General features: G+C 37.9%; 1 protein-coding gene across 3 annotated transcripts in view; it reads right to left on the bottom strand.

Moving 5' to 3' along the window:
* The window catches only part of TMEM67 (transmembrane protein 67), a 32,169-nt gene that overhangs the window by 1,736 nt on the left and 12,072 nt on the right, over nt 1-18,361 (bottom strand). Inside the window, exons 12-27 of one of the 3 annotated variants that reach the window (XR_015951539.1) lie at nt 18,064-18,223; nt 16,952-17,075; nt 16,370-16,475; nt 15,141-15,197; nt 14,933-15,031; nt 12,860-12,958; nt 12,202-12,288; nt 10,473-10,572; nt 8,928-9,067; nt 6,956-7,096; nt 5,739-5,819; nt 5,048-5,164; nt 4,007-4,123; nt 2,862-2,966; nt 2,171-2,308; nt 503-664 (exon numbers count right to left, since the gene is read on the bottom strand). Coding sequence is in view for 1 of the 3 variants with exons in the window: in XM_035125869.3 (XP_034981760.3) it covers nt 503-645; nt 2,206-2,308; nt 2,862-2,966; nt 4,007-4,123; nt 5,048-5,164; nt 5,739-5,819; nt 6,956-7,096; nt 8,928-9,067; nt 10,473-10,572; nt 12,202-12,288; nt 12,860-12,958; nt 14,933-15,031; nt 15,141-15,197; nt 16,370-16,475; nt 16,952-17,075; nt 18,064-18,223 (1,779 nt within the window). In the remaining 2 variants the exon portion in view is untranslated. The remainder of the gene's footprint in view (nt 1-502; nt 665-2,170; nt 2,309-2,861; nt 2,967-4,006; nt 4,124-5,047; nt 5,165-5,738; nt 5,820-6,955; nt 7,097-8,927; nt 9,068-10,472; nt 10,573-12,201; nt 12,289-12,859; nt 12,959-14,932; nt 15,032-15,140; nt 15,198-16,369; nt 16,476-16,951; nt 17,076-18,063; nt 18,224-18,361) is intronic. The other 2 variants (XR_015951540.1, XM_035125869.3) reach the window with 2 other exon arrangements.

The following is an 18,361-nucleotide window of genomic DNA, read 5'->3' as shown; positions in this document are numbered from 1 at the left end:
GACATGCCTGCCATAGACCCTTTCTTTTCCAATGTATTTTGGGTTCGATGTAGGTTTGCACTGAGTGGAGTTCTGCTTACATGAGATTCCACTGGAGGAAGGGAGGGAGAGAGATGATTTTTGCTCATTTCTCCTGTATGCCCTGAAAAGCAGCTCTGGAGGGTTGGGAGATCTTTGGGAGCAGCTTGGGAGGTGGTGCTGGTGTGTGTGGACAGTAAAAAAAAAAAACTCTCCTACACTGCCTCCAGTAGAAACTTACACAGCATTGGAGTCCTGTTTTGTTCCAACATGCAGTGTTTACTCTTAGGACTGCAAGTTTGCAGCACCTGTTTTGTTTTTTGTAACAGTGCCTAGCAATCTTAGGAATAAACAAACAAACAAACAAACAAACAATTATCTGTGATGTCTAATAATACATTTTGTAGATAACTGAGAATACAAACTACTATATGCTATCATTAAAAAAAACCATTCTCTACTCCATTCCAATAAAGAGGCTTACCTCTTGTTGCAAATACGTCAGGACAGCTGCTAAAACAAAACTTTGGGTGGCCATATCCACGATGGTGAAAAACAGCATGTCAAATATGAGAAGTGTGGCTTCATTGCCATAATATAGCACATCACTGAAAGAATGACCTTCATCTGCAAATAAGGAAACAACCTGTTGAAAAACATGTATAATATCTGCATCAAAAAAGCTGTACAATGGGAGAAAAACTTCTAGAGAATGGATAAAAACAACAAAAATAAAACAAACTAAAAAGAAAAGTTAGAAACATAATAATCTGCAATAGATAGCTATTTCATTCCTTTACCGTGAAAGCTGTAACAACTTAATTTTATAAAATGGCTTTGTATTGTATGGCATCCCGTTGTGCACAGATGTCCATTAAGTGCTTACTGTTTAAAAATCAGAAGCAGATTACCAAGACTCATTCTGAACAAGAGGCACATTCTTTCTGATCTCTCAGAGTATATTTTATTATATAACTTAGAACAAAAACAACAAAAAACTCCACCTCAAAATCTTATGTTTTAAAGATTCCAAATCCAGCATGACTAAAACATGAGCTATACACATAAATTTCAAAATTAAAACACTAAGAATTTAGCAACCAAGAAATGCCATCTAAACTTCATGGTGTCATTATCAACTATTGTTATCTGGTAACCCTTAGTTATCTGGCCAGTGTAACTGTCTTAGGAACTTCTACCAGAACATTGCAGAGATTCAAGACCTTTCTGAAAATCAGTATCTATAAAAATACAGTTTGGAGCATCTGGTTTCCATTGTTTTGATAGACTTTATGGAAGAAAGTATAGTAGTCCAACTACTCCGGACACCATCTTTAGCTACAGCAGAACAAGTACTGAAACTAATGGCTAACACTATGACAGGTGAAACTTCTTTTGTTATGCCTGTCAAGTGCAGTGCTGGAAGGACTACAAAGTACAAGATGAAACAGGTTCTGTCTGAACAAACAATGTGGGATAAGACACCTTTGACATCAAAGAGGAAGTTTCAAGTCCTGACATCAAGTTGAGAGAGAAGGCTGGGAATGCTGTGGACATAGTGATTTTGATATCAGCCATCTTGATCTCAGCCAAGGTTCTGACAAATCCTCCATTGTATTCTTGCAGAAAAGCTGGTAGAATGTGGGCTGAGTGAGGTTACCTTTAGGTGGATTTGTAGCTGGTTGACTGACTAAACCCAAAGAGTGCTTATTAATAGCTCCTCAAAAGTGACCAGTGGGCTGCTGCAGGATTCTGTCCTGGGCCCATTGTTGTTCGATGTCTTTATAAATGACTTGGATGAAGGAATTGAGGGGATGTGCATCAAATTTGCAGAGGACACCAAATTGGGACTAGATGAGCCACTGGCCTTATCCAGCAGACTCACATATTCTTAGTGAAGCTTTTCTTACATGGATGAATAATAATGTTGTTTTTTTCCTATTTCAGATAGACCTTTGCTTCTCCTACTGTTATGTGATTCATTTATTTGTAGGCAAATTTCATTTCTCCTAGGTACTGGAGAATTTAAACCCCATACAGCTTGCTGCATTTCTGGCATGCTCCAGTAGCATTCAAGTGCTTGGTCAAAAAATAAACCACAGAGATTGCTGGGACTCATGTAGACACAAGCCATTAGGATTCATCTGCTCACCTAACATAAAAATTTAACATCTAGATTGATAATACCATTGTAAAAGATGCTTTTTTCCATTGGTTCCATGAACTCCATTCCAAGGATTCTCTCCAGCAACAATTTGTCCTTTACAATGTAATCCATCTCCTTATGAACCTGTAAGTGGAAAAACAAAACAAACTTTTCATTATAAAAGCACTTCTAAGAAACAAACAAATAAAAGCACTATTTTATTTATTTAGGGATTTATAACCCACCTTTGCACTTCAGAACAAAGAACCAAAGACGGCTAATGTAACAAATTAAAAGCAAACAACAAGAATACAGCAACTTTAAAAATGCAACACACATCGAAAGCAGTAGAATAGAAAACTACAAAAAGAAAAACATTTCAGGGAGGGAGTAAAAAAGAAAAAGAAATTAAAAGGTATCAGGCCAAAGACTTTCCAAAAGCAAAGAAACAAAAGTTATCAAAAGGCACTAGAAAAATCAACAGAGGGGAAGCGAGGTGATCTTGTATCAACTTGTGATACAAGTTCTGTGATACAAGTGACCAGCTTCTGTGGTGTTGACTGCAGGGCAGTGAACCAGCATCTGCACAGCACAATCTCATCTCTACAGGATCACATGAAAACAGAGGCTAAATCACAATCCCTTAATATAAAAAACGTTATTCAATCTTTTATTAAATGTTAATTGTAATACTTACATGATCAATAAATGAACCTAGAAATTTATTCATGGTATGGTATGCTTTAGTACTCTGCTCAAATGTAGTCGCAGATGAATTCAAAAGTCTAACAGGACCCTGTTTCTGGGGAGAAAAAGAAATACAAATGATTTTAAAATGCACACAGGGTCTCTTTTGACGTAATGGATGTGTAGAATACCTGGAAATATCTGATTGCATTCACGCTCAAAGACACTTATGCTTGCAGCAAAATACTTGATTGAAAGATACCCTTAAGGTTATAGCCCTCTTCAGGTGCTTGATATTTGTGTTAATTTAAAGCGCAAGACATACGTATATTCCGGTTACAGGTAGGTAGCCGTGTTGGTCTGAGTCGAAGCAAAATAAAAAAATTCCTTCAGTAGCACCTTAAAGACCAACTAAGTTTATATTTTGGTATGAGCTTTCGTGTGCATGCACACTTCTTCAGATACACACAGATGTATCTGAAGAAGTGTGCATGCACACGAAAGCTCATACCAAAATATAAACTTAGTATATTCCGGTGTATAAGACGACTGGGCGTATAAGACGACCCCCAACTTTTCCAGTTATAGAGTTTGGGACTAAGGGGTTGTACAAATTAAAATGCATGGGTAAATAAACTGTACTTCTGATGAGGACAACACTTAAGACCAGGAACTCAGCAGAAAATGTTAAGTCATAGGCAGGCTGGTATGTGAAGAGATGATCCTAAGGTAGTTGGGGCCTGAGCCAAGTAAGGCTTTAAAGGTATGTACCAGCACTAGAACAGCATTCTACACCCTGTGTCATATCTTCAATTTCAGTTTTTGGATAACTGCCACATGGATACTTAAAGGACCCAGACACAAAACGATACTCATAGACAAAAGGCTCTGCTGTCCTGGGAGGCCACAGTTCACATGCAAGCATTCCACACACAGATGCACAATGTAAACTTCACTCATATCTATTTTTGTCTCTGTGTGAATGATCCATATGCACAATGCATGGTCAGAAAAATGAAGATGCACTGGCTGTAAAGGATATGTAAGATTAAGAAAAATAGATGTGGAAGATTCTATGTCTTCTTGAACTAGAATCCGTCTGGACAAGGACATTTTAAATACAGAGGACAGCAAGCCTGCCAATAATATACATACCCTTGTTAATGTTTCATGGATCCTGTCATACTGCTGCCTCATCTTGCTTGAAATGGAAATCTGAAAAGTCTGACCATCTGTGTTTGGTAACAAGCCTCTTTGACTACACAGATTTTCCTAAGGAAATGACGGAAAGCAGAATTGCTGGAACAACTTGAACAAGGAATGAACTCAAGAATTTATTATCCATTCCACTGAACCTGAGCAACACCTGCTTTTACCCTTTTGTACTGATAGTTGTTAATGTACTTAACGGTACGATATGTTATAAGAAAGTACTAGAAATTATAGTAAGAGTAAGGTAAGAAGTATAAGTACATTCAACGTCGTAAATGTACGACATTGGGAAATGACGGGAAGTCTGTTTTGATATAATTTAGTTTATTGGATTTTTTATTTGGTTTATTTTTGTTTAGCTAGAAAGTATAAGAAAAGAGCATGTACAAGTACAAGTTTAAATCAATTTTTAACGGTATAATTATTTAAGGTTGTTATTACTATCATTATCAGTTTTACCTTTTCTTTGTACATGTACTTAAGATTGTGTATGGATGTCAATTAAAGTTAATGCACTGCTGTTCTGCACTAGAAATGCTAATTACAAGCCAGAAAAGAAAAAAAGTGAAAAAATACAAGCTTTAAAAAATTAGGGCAAGGATACAAAGGAAAAATAAGTTGGGTGTGTAAAAGGATGGTTTATATTTGTTTCTCTGAAACATCAGTACCCCATTCTGGTGTGATGGATTGTTTATGAAAGAAAGAGGAGTTTCAGATGCAGTTGTTGATAAGGCATGGGAGTCAGTTCAAAATTTAAGCAAAAAAATATATTTGAGGGTGTATAAAGGATTCTAGAAAATGCAACCAATTTCATTGCTTGACCTACTCTTAAATCTCTCTCATCACCCCCCCCCCCTCCCCTGAGTGGCAACAGTTAAGCACATATTGAAGTACAATGAAATAAAAAATAACTAAAGTTCTTGTGCATGCATTCTTGATATATAAGTGAGTTTTGGGATTCCCCTTCCTAGCTGTTTTACATACCGCTTCCCTCTTTAGGTTCATATTCATCTCTTCCATATTGGTATCTGAATGCCCATGCACAGACCGACCATGAATATAATACCCAAAGCATCTGTGTGACAACAGAAAGACCGAAATCTACAACGTAAGAAAAATAAAATTCAGCATCTTACAGATTCAAATAGTAATATAACTTTACAGTGTTTCTTTTCAACGGATATGAAGATTCTTTGCACCAGAAAGCAGAATTCTGGACTACTAATCTATTTTGCAGTTATTATTTATGAGTTACGTTCTACCATGATGCAGTTAGTGAGATATAATATATTTTGAAACCGGGCATATCTTTATTCTAGGCATCTATAAACCCGTGTGTGTACATCTGTGAGAAAGAGGATGTGCTTGTAGATAGTTTACCACCACCCTTCCCCACTTGACTGGTGGAGTGAGGATGAGATTCTCAAATTACTGTTGAGGGCCCTGAGTCTACTAAACTATATATAGTATAGTTACACAAGTGAGCAAGACAACAAACCCTGTTGAGATTTTGGCAAAGAACTGGTGGAATAAAGAGCAGCAACTCTGGTTTATTAATTGCTATACTATGCTAACTGTTAAAACAAAACTAACTACATCTTTATAGCATTCTAAAGCATTAACATACTCACAGAGAAAGGCACTAATTGGAAGCATAAAATGATTGAATACTTACATTGCTCATACAGCACAAGTCAACAAACTGCCTTATCTTATCTTCTATAAATCTTTCATAGAAGACAGAAAAGTAGATCACCTGTAACAAATCAGATTTACTAATGAATTAAGGACGTGCACCTTCAAATTCTCTGCTTTAGGAGCCAGTTTTAAACAGAAACAGTCATAAGAGTATAAGCCACGAGCTGCCTGTTATGCCACTGTTTTATAAAGTCCAAGGTGTTCTGCCTCCTCCAAAGAAGATGGGGGTAATTTAGAAAGGAAGCAAAAGCTGGGATGTAGTGTGTCGATCTTAAATTACTTCAGTCTGGGATGCTGGGTAGTTGTACCAGTATATGTTTTGTCTGCCCCTATGTTGTTGACCAGGCATAGGCAAACTCGGCCCTCCAGATGTTTTGGGACTACAACTCCCATCATCCCTAGCTAACAGGACCAGTGGTCAGGGATGGTGGGAACTGTAGTCTCAAAACATCCGGAGGGCCAAGTTTGCCTATGCCTGTTGTTGACTAATGACCTAGAGGTGACTTAGCAATTCTGTATTATTATTATTATTATTATTATTATTATTATTATTATTATTATTATTATTATCTCTTGAGAAATCTGGAAACTGCACTTTCAGTTGAGCATTGCTGCTGCTGCTCCTCCCCTCATTTGTCTTTATTCTCTTTCAACTATGTGTGAAGACTGCAAGGAGAGGCCCATTCTTTGTTTTGTCTTCAATAATCTTCCCTTATCTTCAGATTCTGTATGAACTATTTCCAATAGCACATGTATTTCAAATTGCAATTAGATATTTTAAACCACTTTTTTCAAGTATCTTTTGAATTTTCCAAAGTTCAAATCCACCAATAGAATTCCAGTGGAAAGTTGATTTTCCACTGTATGTTCATATGTCACACAGCATGTATGCTCTTTGTACACAAACATGTACAAACAAGTTTTGTTAGAGCAGATCACTAACACCAATTGAGACCTTTTGTGTTAATAATTGATGGATGTCAACTTCTACGTTCTACCCAATGAAAATAGATCTCCAAATAATCACCTCTAAAGAAAAATATAGAAACACACAAATACTTAGTTTGTGCCTTTCCAAGGACATCCAATACAACCAGAATTTTAATCTTTTAACAACAACAAAATCAACAAAGGCAAATCTGTATACCTTGAAGTGAAGACAGTTAAATATATAGTGGCAATGGAAAGCTCTACCTGTATTATGGCAATCACTAGCCAAAGGACAGCAGACACGCCAAATCTCAAAATACGACTCCAGGGAGCTATGTAACTTTCTGGGCTCCTTTTAAGACTGGAAGAAGAATCCATTAAGGCCAGATTTGAAAACCCCACAACCTGAAAGTGTAATTTTGAAAATACCAAAAGGTATCTCATTAGTAATCTGCATTAACAAAGATCTTCTAAATTATTGGACTTATTGTGTTCTGTTATTTTAGTGTATATCTTTGACCATGAGGTTTTACTGATCTCTACTTTTATTCAAATAAAAACAGTAATTCTACACTTATGGTACAGAAAGACTTGCAATTATGATGCAGATGTACTAGATTGTGCTAGATAAAACCAGAAGAGGATTCTATAAACTCAAAATATAACAATTTCATGAGCTGTACTTTCAGCTCCCTTCCAAAGCCAGCTGAGCCATTTTTAGTTAAGACTTAGCAAAAATTACCTGTAACAGGATAATTTTAGCTCTGGAACTTAAAGATTTGACCATTCCAATGAATGAACATTGACTGTAATTCTGCTTTATGATATCAAGTATTTAGCTGAGCAGCTTGCTTCACTTCCTGCATCATAAATATCACTTGGCAGCCAAGAACAGAATCTGCAAAGTTTTGTTATGGAAAAGCAAGTCTAAAATGAAGGAAATACTAGTAATAGCTCTGCAGGTTGCACAGAAACAGCATTAACAGAGCTCTTGTCCTGGTCACTAATAATATATGCACAAGACAATTAGTCCTCACCTGCCTTCTCATTATGTGTGCAGGAGTAAGCATTTACTAACCATTTAACTCAGCTAGAACAAGTATTTCAGCTGATGCTGCATGATGAATAGATTAAGACTGATGTCTAGTTGTGTCATGCTATTTGTTTTTAAGATATGTACTGTACAAATTCTGTGGCTCACATATACATACACTAAGTACATACAGGTGAAACTCGGAAAATTAGAATATCGTCAAAAAGTGCATTTATTTCAGTAATGCAACTTATTATTTTTTATTTTTATTTTTACAAATGCTTTCTTTTGGAAATTCCACAGTAGTTAAATGAATAGTTACAATAATACAAAAATAAACAAAAATAAAAATTGCTATTACATTTCATTAATTACATTCCATTTATAATTGACCCGCATAACGACAAATAGTTACAACAAATAAAGGCTTGACATATTTTGCTTTGCATGTTATGCGTCTATCTCATATATTGGTTTCACCTTTTAAGTTGTGTTACTGAAATAAATGCACTTTCCGACGATATCCTAATTTTCCGAGTTTCACCTGTAGATAACAGAACTAAAACTGAACTATGGGAGCTCATAATAAAAAAGAAGCACAACAGCACACAATATAACCATTGGGTTGTATCCAACCAACTTGCCCTGTTAACGCACATAGGTAAAGGTAAAGGTAAATTGCGAATGACTCTGGGGTTGCGGCGCTCATCTCGCTTGACTAGCTGAGGGAGCCGGCGTACAGCTTCCGGGTCATGTGGCCAGCATGACTAAGCCGCTTCTGGCGAAACCAGAGCAGTGCACAGAAATGTGGGTGGCGCTGTGGTCTAAACCACTGAGCCTAGGGCTTGCCGATCGGAAGCTCGGCGGTTCGAATCCCCATGATGGGGTGAACTCCCGTTGCTCTATCCCAGCCAACCTAGCAGTTCAAAAGCATGTCAAAGTGCAAGTAGGTAAATAGGTACCGCTCCGGCGGGAAGGTAAATGGTGTTAACGCACATACTTCCTACAAATCTGCATGGGAAAGGTTGGGGAACCCCCAGAACAGTTGGGGGATTGTACAGAAGGAGCAGAGGGGAAGTCCTGTTGTGCAGGCAGAAGTCCTTGCACGAATGGGATGACTTCATTGGTTACATCCCATCAGCTTACCCAACTTCTTTAGAAAGATGAAAAATCAAATGAATTATAATGAAATCTGAAAGTCACCTCTAAGAAGAAGAGACTAGCAAGCACTTGGAAGAGAGGATTTATTTTCCTGATGGTTTGAATTTCATTCCACTCATTTGCTATGAAATACGTTCTCCATATGCTGACAGGTGCAGAAATACTTCTTACGCCATTTTCTCCTGTGGAGAAGAATAGTTCAAACTGTAAAGATCTTAAATGTTATTTCTTTATATCCTGTTTTTCCAGCTTAAATAGCTTCCACAAAGCAGCTTGCATCTACAGTCATACCTCGGTTTACAACCGCCTCGGTTTACAACCACCACGGACCCATCTGGAACGGATTAATCCGCTTTCCATTACTTTCAATGGGAAAGTTCGCTTCAGGTTAAGTATGCTTCAGGTTAAGCACAGACTTCCGGAACCAATTGTGGTTGTAAACCGAGGTACCACTGTATTAAAAAATATTTTAACACAATATAATAAACAGTAATCTAAAAAAACAAGCTATAATATAAAAACTTATAAAATACATTAAGACAGGAAAACTTAAGACAGAAGAATTAAAAATATCCCAATCCAAATAATGTAAGACCAAGAAATAAACCGTAAAAAAACCTTCAAACCTATATCAGTAATTAAAAGCAGATAGGAATAAAAAGGTATTTAATGTCTGTTTGAAAGCAATTAAAAATACATCCCATGGGAGGGGGACACAATAGTGTGTCTGTGAGCAGGGCTTCTGGAGCCAATCTTAGGCCCCCAGTCAGTTTATATAGGTCGCAAATCATTTAGTGCATTAAAAGGAAGCCAGAAGCACAGGAACAGGGGGACGCGGGTGGCACTGTGGGTTAAACCACAGAGCCTAGGGCTTGCCGATCAGAAGGTCGGCGGTTCAAATCCCTGTGATGGGGTGAGCTCCCATTGCTCGGTCCCAGCTCCTGCCAACCTAGCAGTTCGAAAGCACGTCAAAGTGCAAGTAGATAAATAGGTACCGCTACAGCGGAATGGTAAACGGCGTTTCCGTGTGCTGCTCTGGTTTGCCAGAAGCGGCTTTATCATGCTGGCCACATGACCTGGAAGCTGTACGCCGGCTCCCTCAGCCGCAACCCCAGAGTCGGTCACAACTGGACCTAATGGTCAGGGGTCCCCTTTACCTTTAAGCACAGGAACATGGCCAGTTATTAGTGGCAGCACAAGGGGTAGTATCCAATGCAAAAGTTCTTTTAGCACAAGGACCTCAGACTCTGCAAGGAAACTCTCCATTCTCTCCATACACCCCCTAAATGTCTTCTGCAGAGGATGCCAGGGGCACACGGGGAGAGGAGGAGGGGGAGTTCTGCAGCACAGGTGGAAATCCTTGCATCAACAGCGCTACTTCGTTAGATGTTGCCCACATTCAAATAAAACAGTATCTTAACTGACTACAGCTGGGACATGGAAATATTCCTAATGTTTTGGGGCTATTCCACACATTCACGTAGAAAAGCGATGGTAAGCCTGTGGCTATCTGGATATTGCAACTCCCACCATTCCTGGCCACTAACAATGCTGGCTAGGGCTGACAGAAGTTGTAGGAACACATACCTTCAACTGCTTTAAGAACTTTTCCTTTAGGACGCTCCCAATCGATGAAAAAGATATCTACCGTAAGTTGGGAAACAAGCAGATGCAAAAACTGCAGTGCCTAAGGAAACCATTGAATGAAACAAAAATAAACCTAAATTAGCATCTAGGACAGGAAGACAACTAATTAAAAACAGGAAGTCATCATTCAGAATTGTACAATTTATGTTGCAATCCAGAAAACCTGGCTGCAAAAATAGGATAAAAACTCATTCCTGATCAATATTTCCACTTATTATATCCATCAACAGGAGTTGGCTGCATTAGGGTTGTTGGTGGCAACTCATGATCACGGGTAGTATATTAAAAGTGTAATTCCACTTGAAAAACATGCTGCTAGTTTGGCAATTTAACTCATCCCTGCTCTGAAACTATCAAAAATTTGCAAACAGGGTCAGTTAAAATTTAGGAACTTATAACTTCCAAAGATTGCTGTGAAAGAACATGTGTTTACAACTGTCCCACTGAAATCTATGGGACTGTCACTGTTCAAATCCTACTCACATGGAGATGCAAGTTCCATTGAGTTTAATGGGACATAAGAACATTAGAAGACCACTGCTGGATCAGACCAAAGGCCTGCCTAGTTCAACATACTGATCTCCAAGAGGCTACCCATAGCTTGTAGCATAGCTGTGGTTAGACAGTGGCAGTTCTCCCTCTGCAAAAACAGACTGGATATTGGGTTGCACCCAATGCTCTTCCTCCACTCTTCCTGTGCCCTTAAAACAGCTGGAGCAGATTTTGAGAGAGCATGGGGTGCTGAAGGGAAGAGGAGAGAAGAGCCTTTTGCTGCCCAAGTGGAAATCTGCTGCATTAGTGGGACAGCAGTGTTGGATATGAAACATTGTATTCCAACTCAAGTTTTATTTCATTTGAAAAAAATATTTTTGTTTAGCTTTAAAACACATTTGTCTTTCAGTGCCAGCGTCCATAATCCATTAGTTCTATATTGCAAGGCAGCAGCTGGGGTGGGGGTATGAATGGGAGAGTGTGGCTTGCAACAGTCCTCCAATGTAGTCCATTGTTAATACTACAGTTTAGAGATGGGGCTATGTCTGGCTTGGATTTCTAGTCAAAATTCTGCATACAAGTCCTCTCTCAGGTTCTAGCAAAGGCCAGGCTACTTAATTTGCCTGTATCTGCTGTTAGGTCTCTCTTTTTTAAATCTTTCGCTATTGGAAGACAAACAAAGAAGTCATATCTTACCACTGAAACCATTTCTCTTTCTCCAGAAAACAGCAGAACTGGAGCTTGTGCTAAAAATGCTAACCCTGATACGATTTTTCATTTAGAAGACAAAATTAACCACAGTATCAGATGGGCAATTTAATGATTAGGGCTCTGCCACAAGGTTCTCCCTGCCCTTGAGATATGGGTGATCCTCCCAGGGCTAACCCGGGAGACATTCACTCCACTATGGATCCAGTTCCAACATAGTTTGGGGGGCAAGGCTTATGTTTATTTAGTTGAAAAAACCCTAATAAAACATTCCTCTCTCCACTGACAGGGAGAGGGGTCTGCAGAGAATTCACTTGCAAAAGAGTGCCCTGCATCAAGAAGTATTGGTACCTCTGCTTAACAGCAAGAGGCTTCTCTGTATCTGACTCACCTGATGCCTTAGTCCCTCTGAACAAGCCAGTTTTTGCTCAGGGCTCAGACAAATCCAGAGCATGGCCCTACTGCTTACCTTAAGAGTAAAAGCACATCCAATGTAAGAAACAAAATTGTCTTCTTGACTTGGTAATGGTAAGAGAACGGAGACATACTGCTGTGCCTGTGGAGTGAAGGGTCTTCATTAAATCAAACAAGCTGTAACTACATGTATATTTAATCATATCATACAATTTCTACAACTGAATTTAAAATAGTGAATGCTTTTGCCAAAGTTACCAGAGCTGGATGGAAATTAGGATTTGGAGCATTTTTTTAAAAAATAACTACCCGTATATTCCGGCGTATAAGACGACTGGGCGTATAAGACGACCCCCAACTTTTCCAGTTAAAATATAGAGTTTGAGATATACTCGCCATATAAGAAATACGACCCAGCGTATAAGACGACCCCCGACTTTTGAGAAGATTTTCCTGGGTTAAAAAGTAGTCTTATACGCAGGAATACACTGTAGCTATATTTACTACAGCATGCACATTTAAAGTTAGAGGAAGAGGTAAAGTATAAAGGACAAATACAGAGAATATTTTACAGGTACAACTTGCCTCAATGGTCTGGTGAGAAAAGCAAAAAGGGAAAACAAAACACACAAACATTTAGATGTCACATCTAACATTTATATGTGCACAAATGTTTATTTATCTTTAAAGAAACACAATATGATGAAACTTACTTTGAAAAATATAAGCCAATATATCCCTGTTCCCACTGAGATGATGAAGAAAACATTTGCAAGGTCTCCAGAGTAGAATAACAAGAACTTCAGAACTGTCTACAACATCAGAGTACAAATGTGTTAGGTGCAATGACAGAAACAGACAGAAATGCTATTCTTACACAGGGTCTCTACACCTGTATAACTTTATGCAGTGATTCAGAAAATGGGGAGGCATCTGACTTTGGAACTGTGTTTAGAAGACAACAGTTACCCCACACTTTCTTCCTGGAGCTTTTGTGCAATGAGCCAATGTGATGCACAGATATACTGCTACACTGGCCATGTGGATTTCATCACCTCCAGTAATCCTTCAGTGAACTGAGTCACACTGGCAACTTGCCGGGATAGGCAGAGGTGCTGCTTCAAAAAAATTAACAGCTGATAATTAATCTTTAATTGGAAAATGCTGTTAGCTATAGCCTTAAAAAAAAATCACCCCCTGAAATGAAAAGACTCTGTGTAGTCTCTTTTTATAAAGGCAACCATCAAATAAAAAGAGGAGCAGCTAAAGAATAATACAATTATTTTTCATTTGTTTTGAATTCCAAGGATGCTCTGCAGCCATCACTTCATAGTTATAACAATAGTAAGACAAAGGAAGTCCGGATTTTCCCTGTCATCTTGATATGTGTAAGCATCATAAACAAGTGCTATGGATCCAGTGCCTAACTATTTATTTCCATAAGCCACCAATACAGCAGATCTTCAGTAGCAGAAGACTCAGCCTTCCCTGACCCACCAGACCTACCGTACTTAGTTATCCCTGACTGAACCCTTCTACTATTACTATTATTATTTTAATTTATTGCCTGCACTTCACCCTAAAGATCCAGGGCAGATTACAACAATTTAAAAAACAACAACTAAAACAGTTTAGAACAGCTTACAATCACAAAAAGACTAAAAGGTAAAAGCTTGAAGGTTGGGTTCAGTGTTTTTGGCTCAGGCTCCCATTTTGTGCTTCTTAGCTTTTCTTTCCTCCTAGCCTACATTTAGCCTGGGGGAGGGCTGGAAGTCAGAAGCAGAGAACAAACTGCATGCAGAAAGCCCCAGAATTGATTCCCAGCACCTCCAGGTAAGACTGGGAAAAACTCTGGTCTCAAACCCTGGGAAGCTGCTGCCACTTAGAGTAACAATATTGACCAAGAGGGACTGACTTGGCAAAAGGCAGATTTCTGTGGTCTATTACTCCCCACTTGCCAGTCTCTGCTTCCTTAGACTATTTGCAACTTTGGCTTCATTGATCTCTCCTTCATACAACTTACTAAGATGCGACCATCTTTCTGGTTCACAATCCCGACTTTTGTTGGCAACAAGTTGTTTTCTAGTTGGTCTCCTTCCACATTTCACTGAAACCCTCAATGATCATGATCTGTAATGATTCTCAGGGGTTCAAACCAGATACTCGGACCATATAACAGCCATATTCTTCCAACATCTCCCTAGATCTATTTACCCAAGTTAAACCCCAGTATCTACTCTGATGCTTTCCTCAACAGGAGACATGAAAGGCACAGAAGACCTATGATCGGAAACATATCCAGCAACAGTTGGTATGGTGTAGTATAGTGGTTAAGTGTGTGTACTATTTAAGTCCTCAGTCATTAACACGCTAGGATTTAACTAACCTTTGCCCTCCCCATCCACTATATAGGAATAATAATAATGGCCAATTTACAAAAATTGTAAAGATTACTGGGGTTATGTACATGAAGAACTTTGGATACCTCCAAACTGATATAAAACTGTAAATATTATAACTTAATGAAGCATGTGGAAGGTGGCTGTGAAGGAAGATGTGAAAAGATCTGATCCTAACCCACAAGTCATATCAGATGAGGCAAATATCTGCTTGCTTTCTGCAGCCCTTCCCAAATGTTCAGGACAATGGATCGGAAGAGTGTGAAGTTATATCATTATATCGTCATCAGCACTTAAACACACCATGTGTGTGTTTATGAGATCTTAGATACAAAGCGTGCATATGTGTAAAAAGTATTATCTGCTAGGATTCCCAATCGTTTATACCTGTAGGTCAATCATGGGGCTCCCTATACGTCTCTTCCAGCCAGCTGTCTTGAGAAGGGACCATAGAACTGCCAGGCCACCCAAAACACCTAGAGCTATCTGCAGGAAAAGATAAATAAATCAAGAGTTATGCTTCTGCTGCATTTTGTACAGAAATCAGCAAGCATACAGTAAAGGAATTAACATTTGATGAGGAGAGAAAACTTACATCAGTCTGAATGCGAGCCTCCGACTGGTTCATTTCATAGTTGACTGAGAAGGAAACCTGAACAGTGAAACAATTCCATTAACACTCCAATAAATCATTCTATCCTGAATGCCACATTTCATGCTGCATTACATTACAATACATAAAATATAAGTAAGTAAAACAGAATGTTAAGTTAAGGGTTGCTAATTCAATGTGTTGAACACTTTAAAAAGTTTTGGCACAAGAATTTGATGGCATGAAAGCATGAAAAAAGGGAGAATTGCATTAAGAAAAGCTGTGGTTGCATAGCTTTTCCGGTAGAAACCATGAATGTTGCTGAAAGGAATGAATAACATAGTCATCGACAACAGAAATACTAGCTTTGCATGAAAATTGCCTGCAATTGTATGAAATTCTTTTTAACCAAGGAATGAATATAGTGTTGGAAATGCCTGCCGATATCTATGGTCTACATACAGAATTCTATCTGGGAACTGGAATGTACTACAACAGATCACTTATGCCAATACCCAGTAAGTGAACTTTGCATAAGTTGTAGATAATTTGGTTTGAGAATTATGGAGTTAATTTGCTTCCTAATGCCAACATTGACTGGCAGGTATTTACTTCAGGAGGCATTAAAAGTATGGATTTCAGGCAGTCTGACTTGCAGAGGGAATTAAGACAGAAGTGTGCTTTCTTGATGTTTGGTTTGTTTGTGGATTGAGATATAAGAAACAGGGTAGCCTGGAGAGATAGAGAGGTGGCACCCAGGAAGATCTGAAGAATTTCAAGCTCCCTACCAGATTTTTAGCCAGCAGGAAACCTTTTAGATAAAATTAGCTAGATGCGTTCATCCTGTTTTAATTATCCTTTTGCTCTTTGGGGATAGATTTGTGTGCTTGCAACCATTCAGAAGTTAAAATCTTTTACCTAAGAATAATCTCTTTGTTAAGTAAGCTGCCTTTTGGACAGTCATCAGGCAGGCAGTGTACAAGAAGGAAGGGCTTATTTTTATTCAATATTTTCTGACACTTTTAAAAACATGCCCAATTTTGCTGCTAATTTAAAATGTGAAATCTGAACCATTATGGCCGTATCATTTTTGCTAGTTCGTAAATACTGTTCATTATTCAATTATTTGGCATTATGTACCTCACCTATACAATTTTTGACTGATTGACTGAGTTACTGTTGAATGATGCCAGGGAAATTCAAGTAATTGCTGGAGCTACATAGGAACTCACCACCACATTCTCAGCACTGGGATTCTGAACCAGAACGTCACTGTATGCAATTGTAATCAGAGGGGGATAAATGGCTCCTGTCTGAGTGTTAGGCACAAGACGAATACTGCAGAAATATACACAACACAATGTTAAGAAGGAAATAAAAGGAGAGGAGAAATTAGACACTAAACAAAAACCCAGATCTCTGATAAATAAAACTTAATTTTAACAATGGTTATAATAATCAACTGCAATGTGCATACATGGAGTCAAAAATTTAATTAATTTTAGTCTGCCTTACAGTAAAAGAACTGTTGATTTTCTGCAGTGAACCATATGTGCAGAATGGGTTTTCCTTTTAAATTGTCTTCCACTCCCAAAGACGCAAGATGCCATTAAATTTTAAAAGCACATTAGTTCTGAGCCAACACATGCAGGATTGCATTGTTAGTATGCTAAGTGCCTTGCAAAATTTATTAAATCTTTTCTCACAACAAATAAGGTAAATAATGATAACAAGTAAATTATAAGTAAATCATGGTAATATCAAATTTATAATTGGGAAGCTATAGCTGGTAGTATCTTGTCATGTGATCTCACCTTATTGTTATTTCACTAGCAATTCTGATTATTCTTGGCTGGTTTCCTACGTCATTTTCTTGTCCACTTAAAGCATCCACTAAAAACATTCGACGTGTCAAAAGCCAATTGTTCATATTGCTACCTTTTAAAAAAAAATTTTTTAATTAAAATTTCAAAACAGAAAATTTTACTATAGAACAGTAACAGTGTAATGAAGAAATAATGAAATATGCTTTAAAAACATTAACATGTGAAAATGATAAGTATTAAAGAAACTAGGGCAAGTAAATTTTCAGAGAAAAATGAACATTTCCTTGTTTTCAGATGCAGATTTACTATGTCATGCTTCTAATTCATGCTTCTAATTCAGGGAAAGCTACAATAAGAATGATCTATCAAAATTCTGACTCTCATTTCAAAATCAACGACCTCTTCATATAAACTACATTTCAAATTCTCCTTGAAGTCAACGAACTTGTTTGGACATAACACTAAAGTATGGTGTAACGTTACGTGAATGAGCCTCAGAATTGTGTGCCTCCCCCCATCCTTCCTCTGCTGAGGCCATGATAAAATTGGACAAACTGTGGTTAATTTTAACTATGCTTTAATGAAACTATCAATTTAAAGCAGTGGTTCATGAAGCTGGCTTCTTTAAAAAAATAGTTTAGAGTTCACAGGCAACAGTAAATCGCAGTTAACTGAAATCAGAAGTGAAAGCTTATTTTCAGTGCTGCACTGGAAGAGAGGGGAACCCGAGGCTTCTTCATGTAGTACTAAAGTTAAGATTATTCCCACCCAGCACTCTCTCTCTCTCGTTAGATCACCACCACCACACTTTCTTTTGTAAGATTATGGGGAGCAACAAAGAATGTTGCTTGGCTCTGGTACCACCAATTGTCAACAGGCATTACAATGAACTGCTGTCCTCGGGAGAAAAATGGTTTGTGACTTTGCCACATTATGTTCAAACAAGGTGACTGTTTACAAAAGAAGACTTGTGTGATATTACATCACAAATATAATTACAGACACAGTGAAACAATACGTTGCCAAAAAACTAGAATTATTGCATGTAACAGAATGTATATAATCTAAACTCACTGAGAATAGAGCCTGAATGTTCTTACCTTGGTTCACAAACATTTCATTATACTGAAGATTTAAGTTTAACACTGGCACTGCCCAAAGGTACTGTTGTCCATCTTCTTCATCATAATATTCAAGGAACACATCATAAAATATAGGATTAGAATAATCCTTCAAAATTTTGGAAACCGATATCGTACACTGTAGAAAAAGAACATAAAAGTAAAATGAACTAGAATAAAATATGCATCTTCACTGTTCCAATAAAATCCCTGAAAAACTCAGAAGCTGCAAATTGGTCCCCTGGAATTCTTAATAAATTCTACCCTTTCACAGAAT

This window comes from Zootoca vivipara, chromosome 8 (assembly GCF_965207765.1).
Source record: "Zootoca vivipara chromosome 8, rZooViv2.hap1.1, whole genome shotgun sequence".
Taxonomy (NCBI): Eukaryota; Metazoa; Chordata; class Lepidosauria; order Squamata; family Lacertidae; genus Zootoca; species Zootoca vivipara.
The sequence above is the reverse complement of the archived record's forward strand: the minus strand, read 5'-3'. Positions and strand labels throughout refer to the sequence as shown.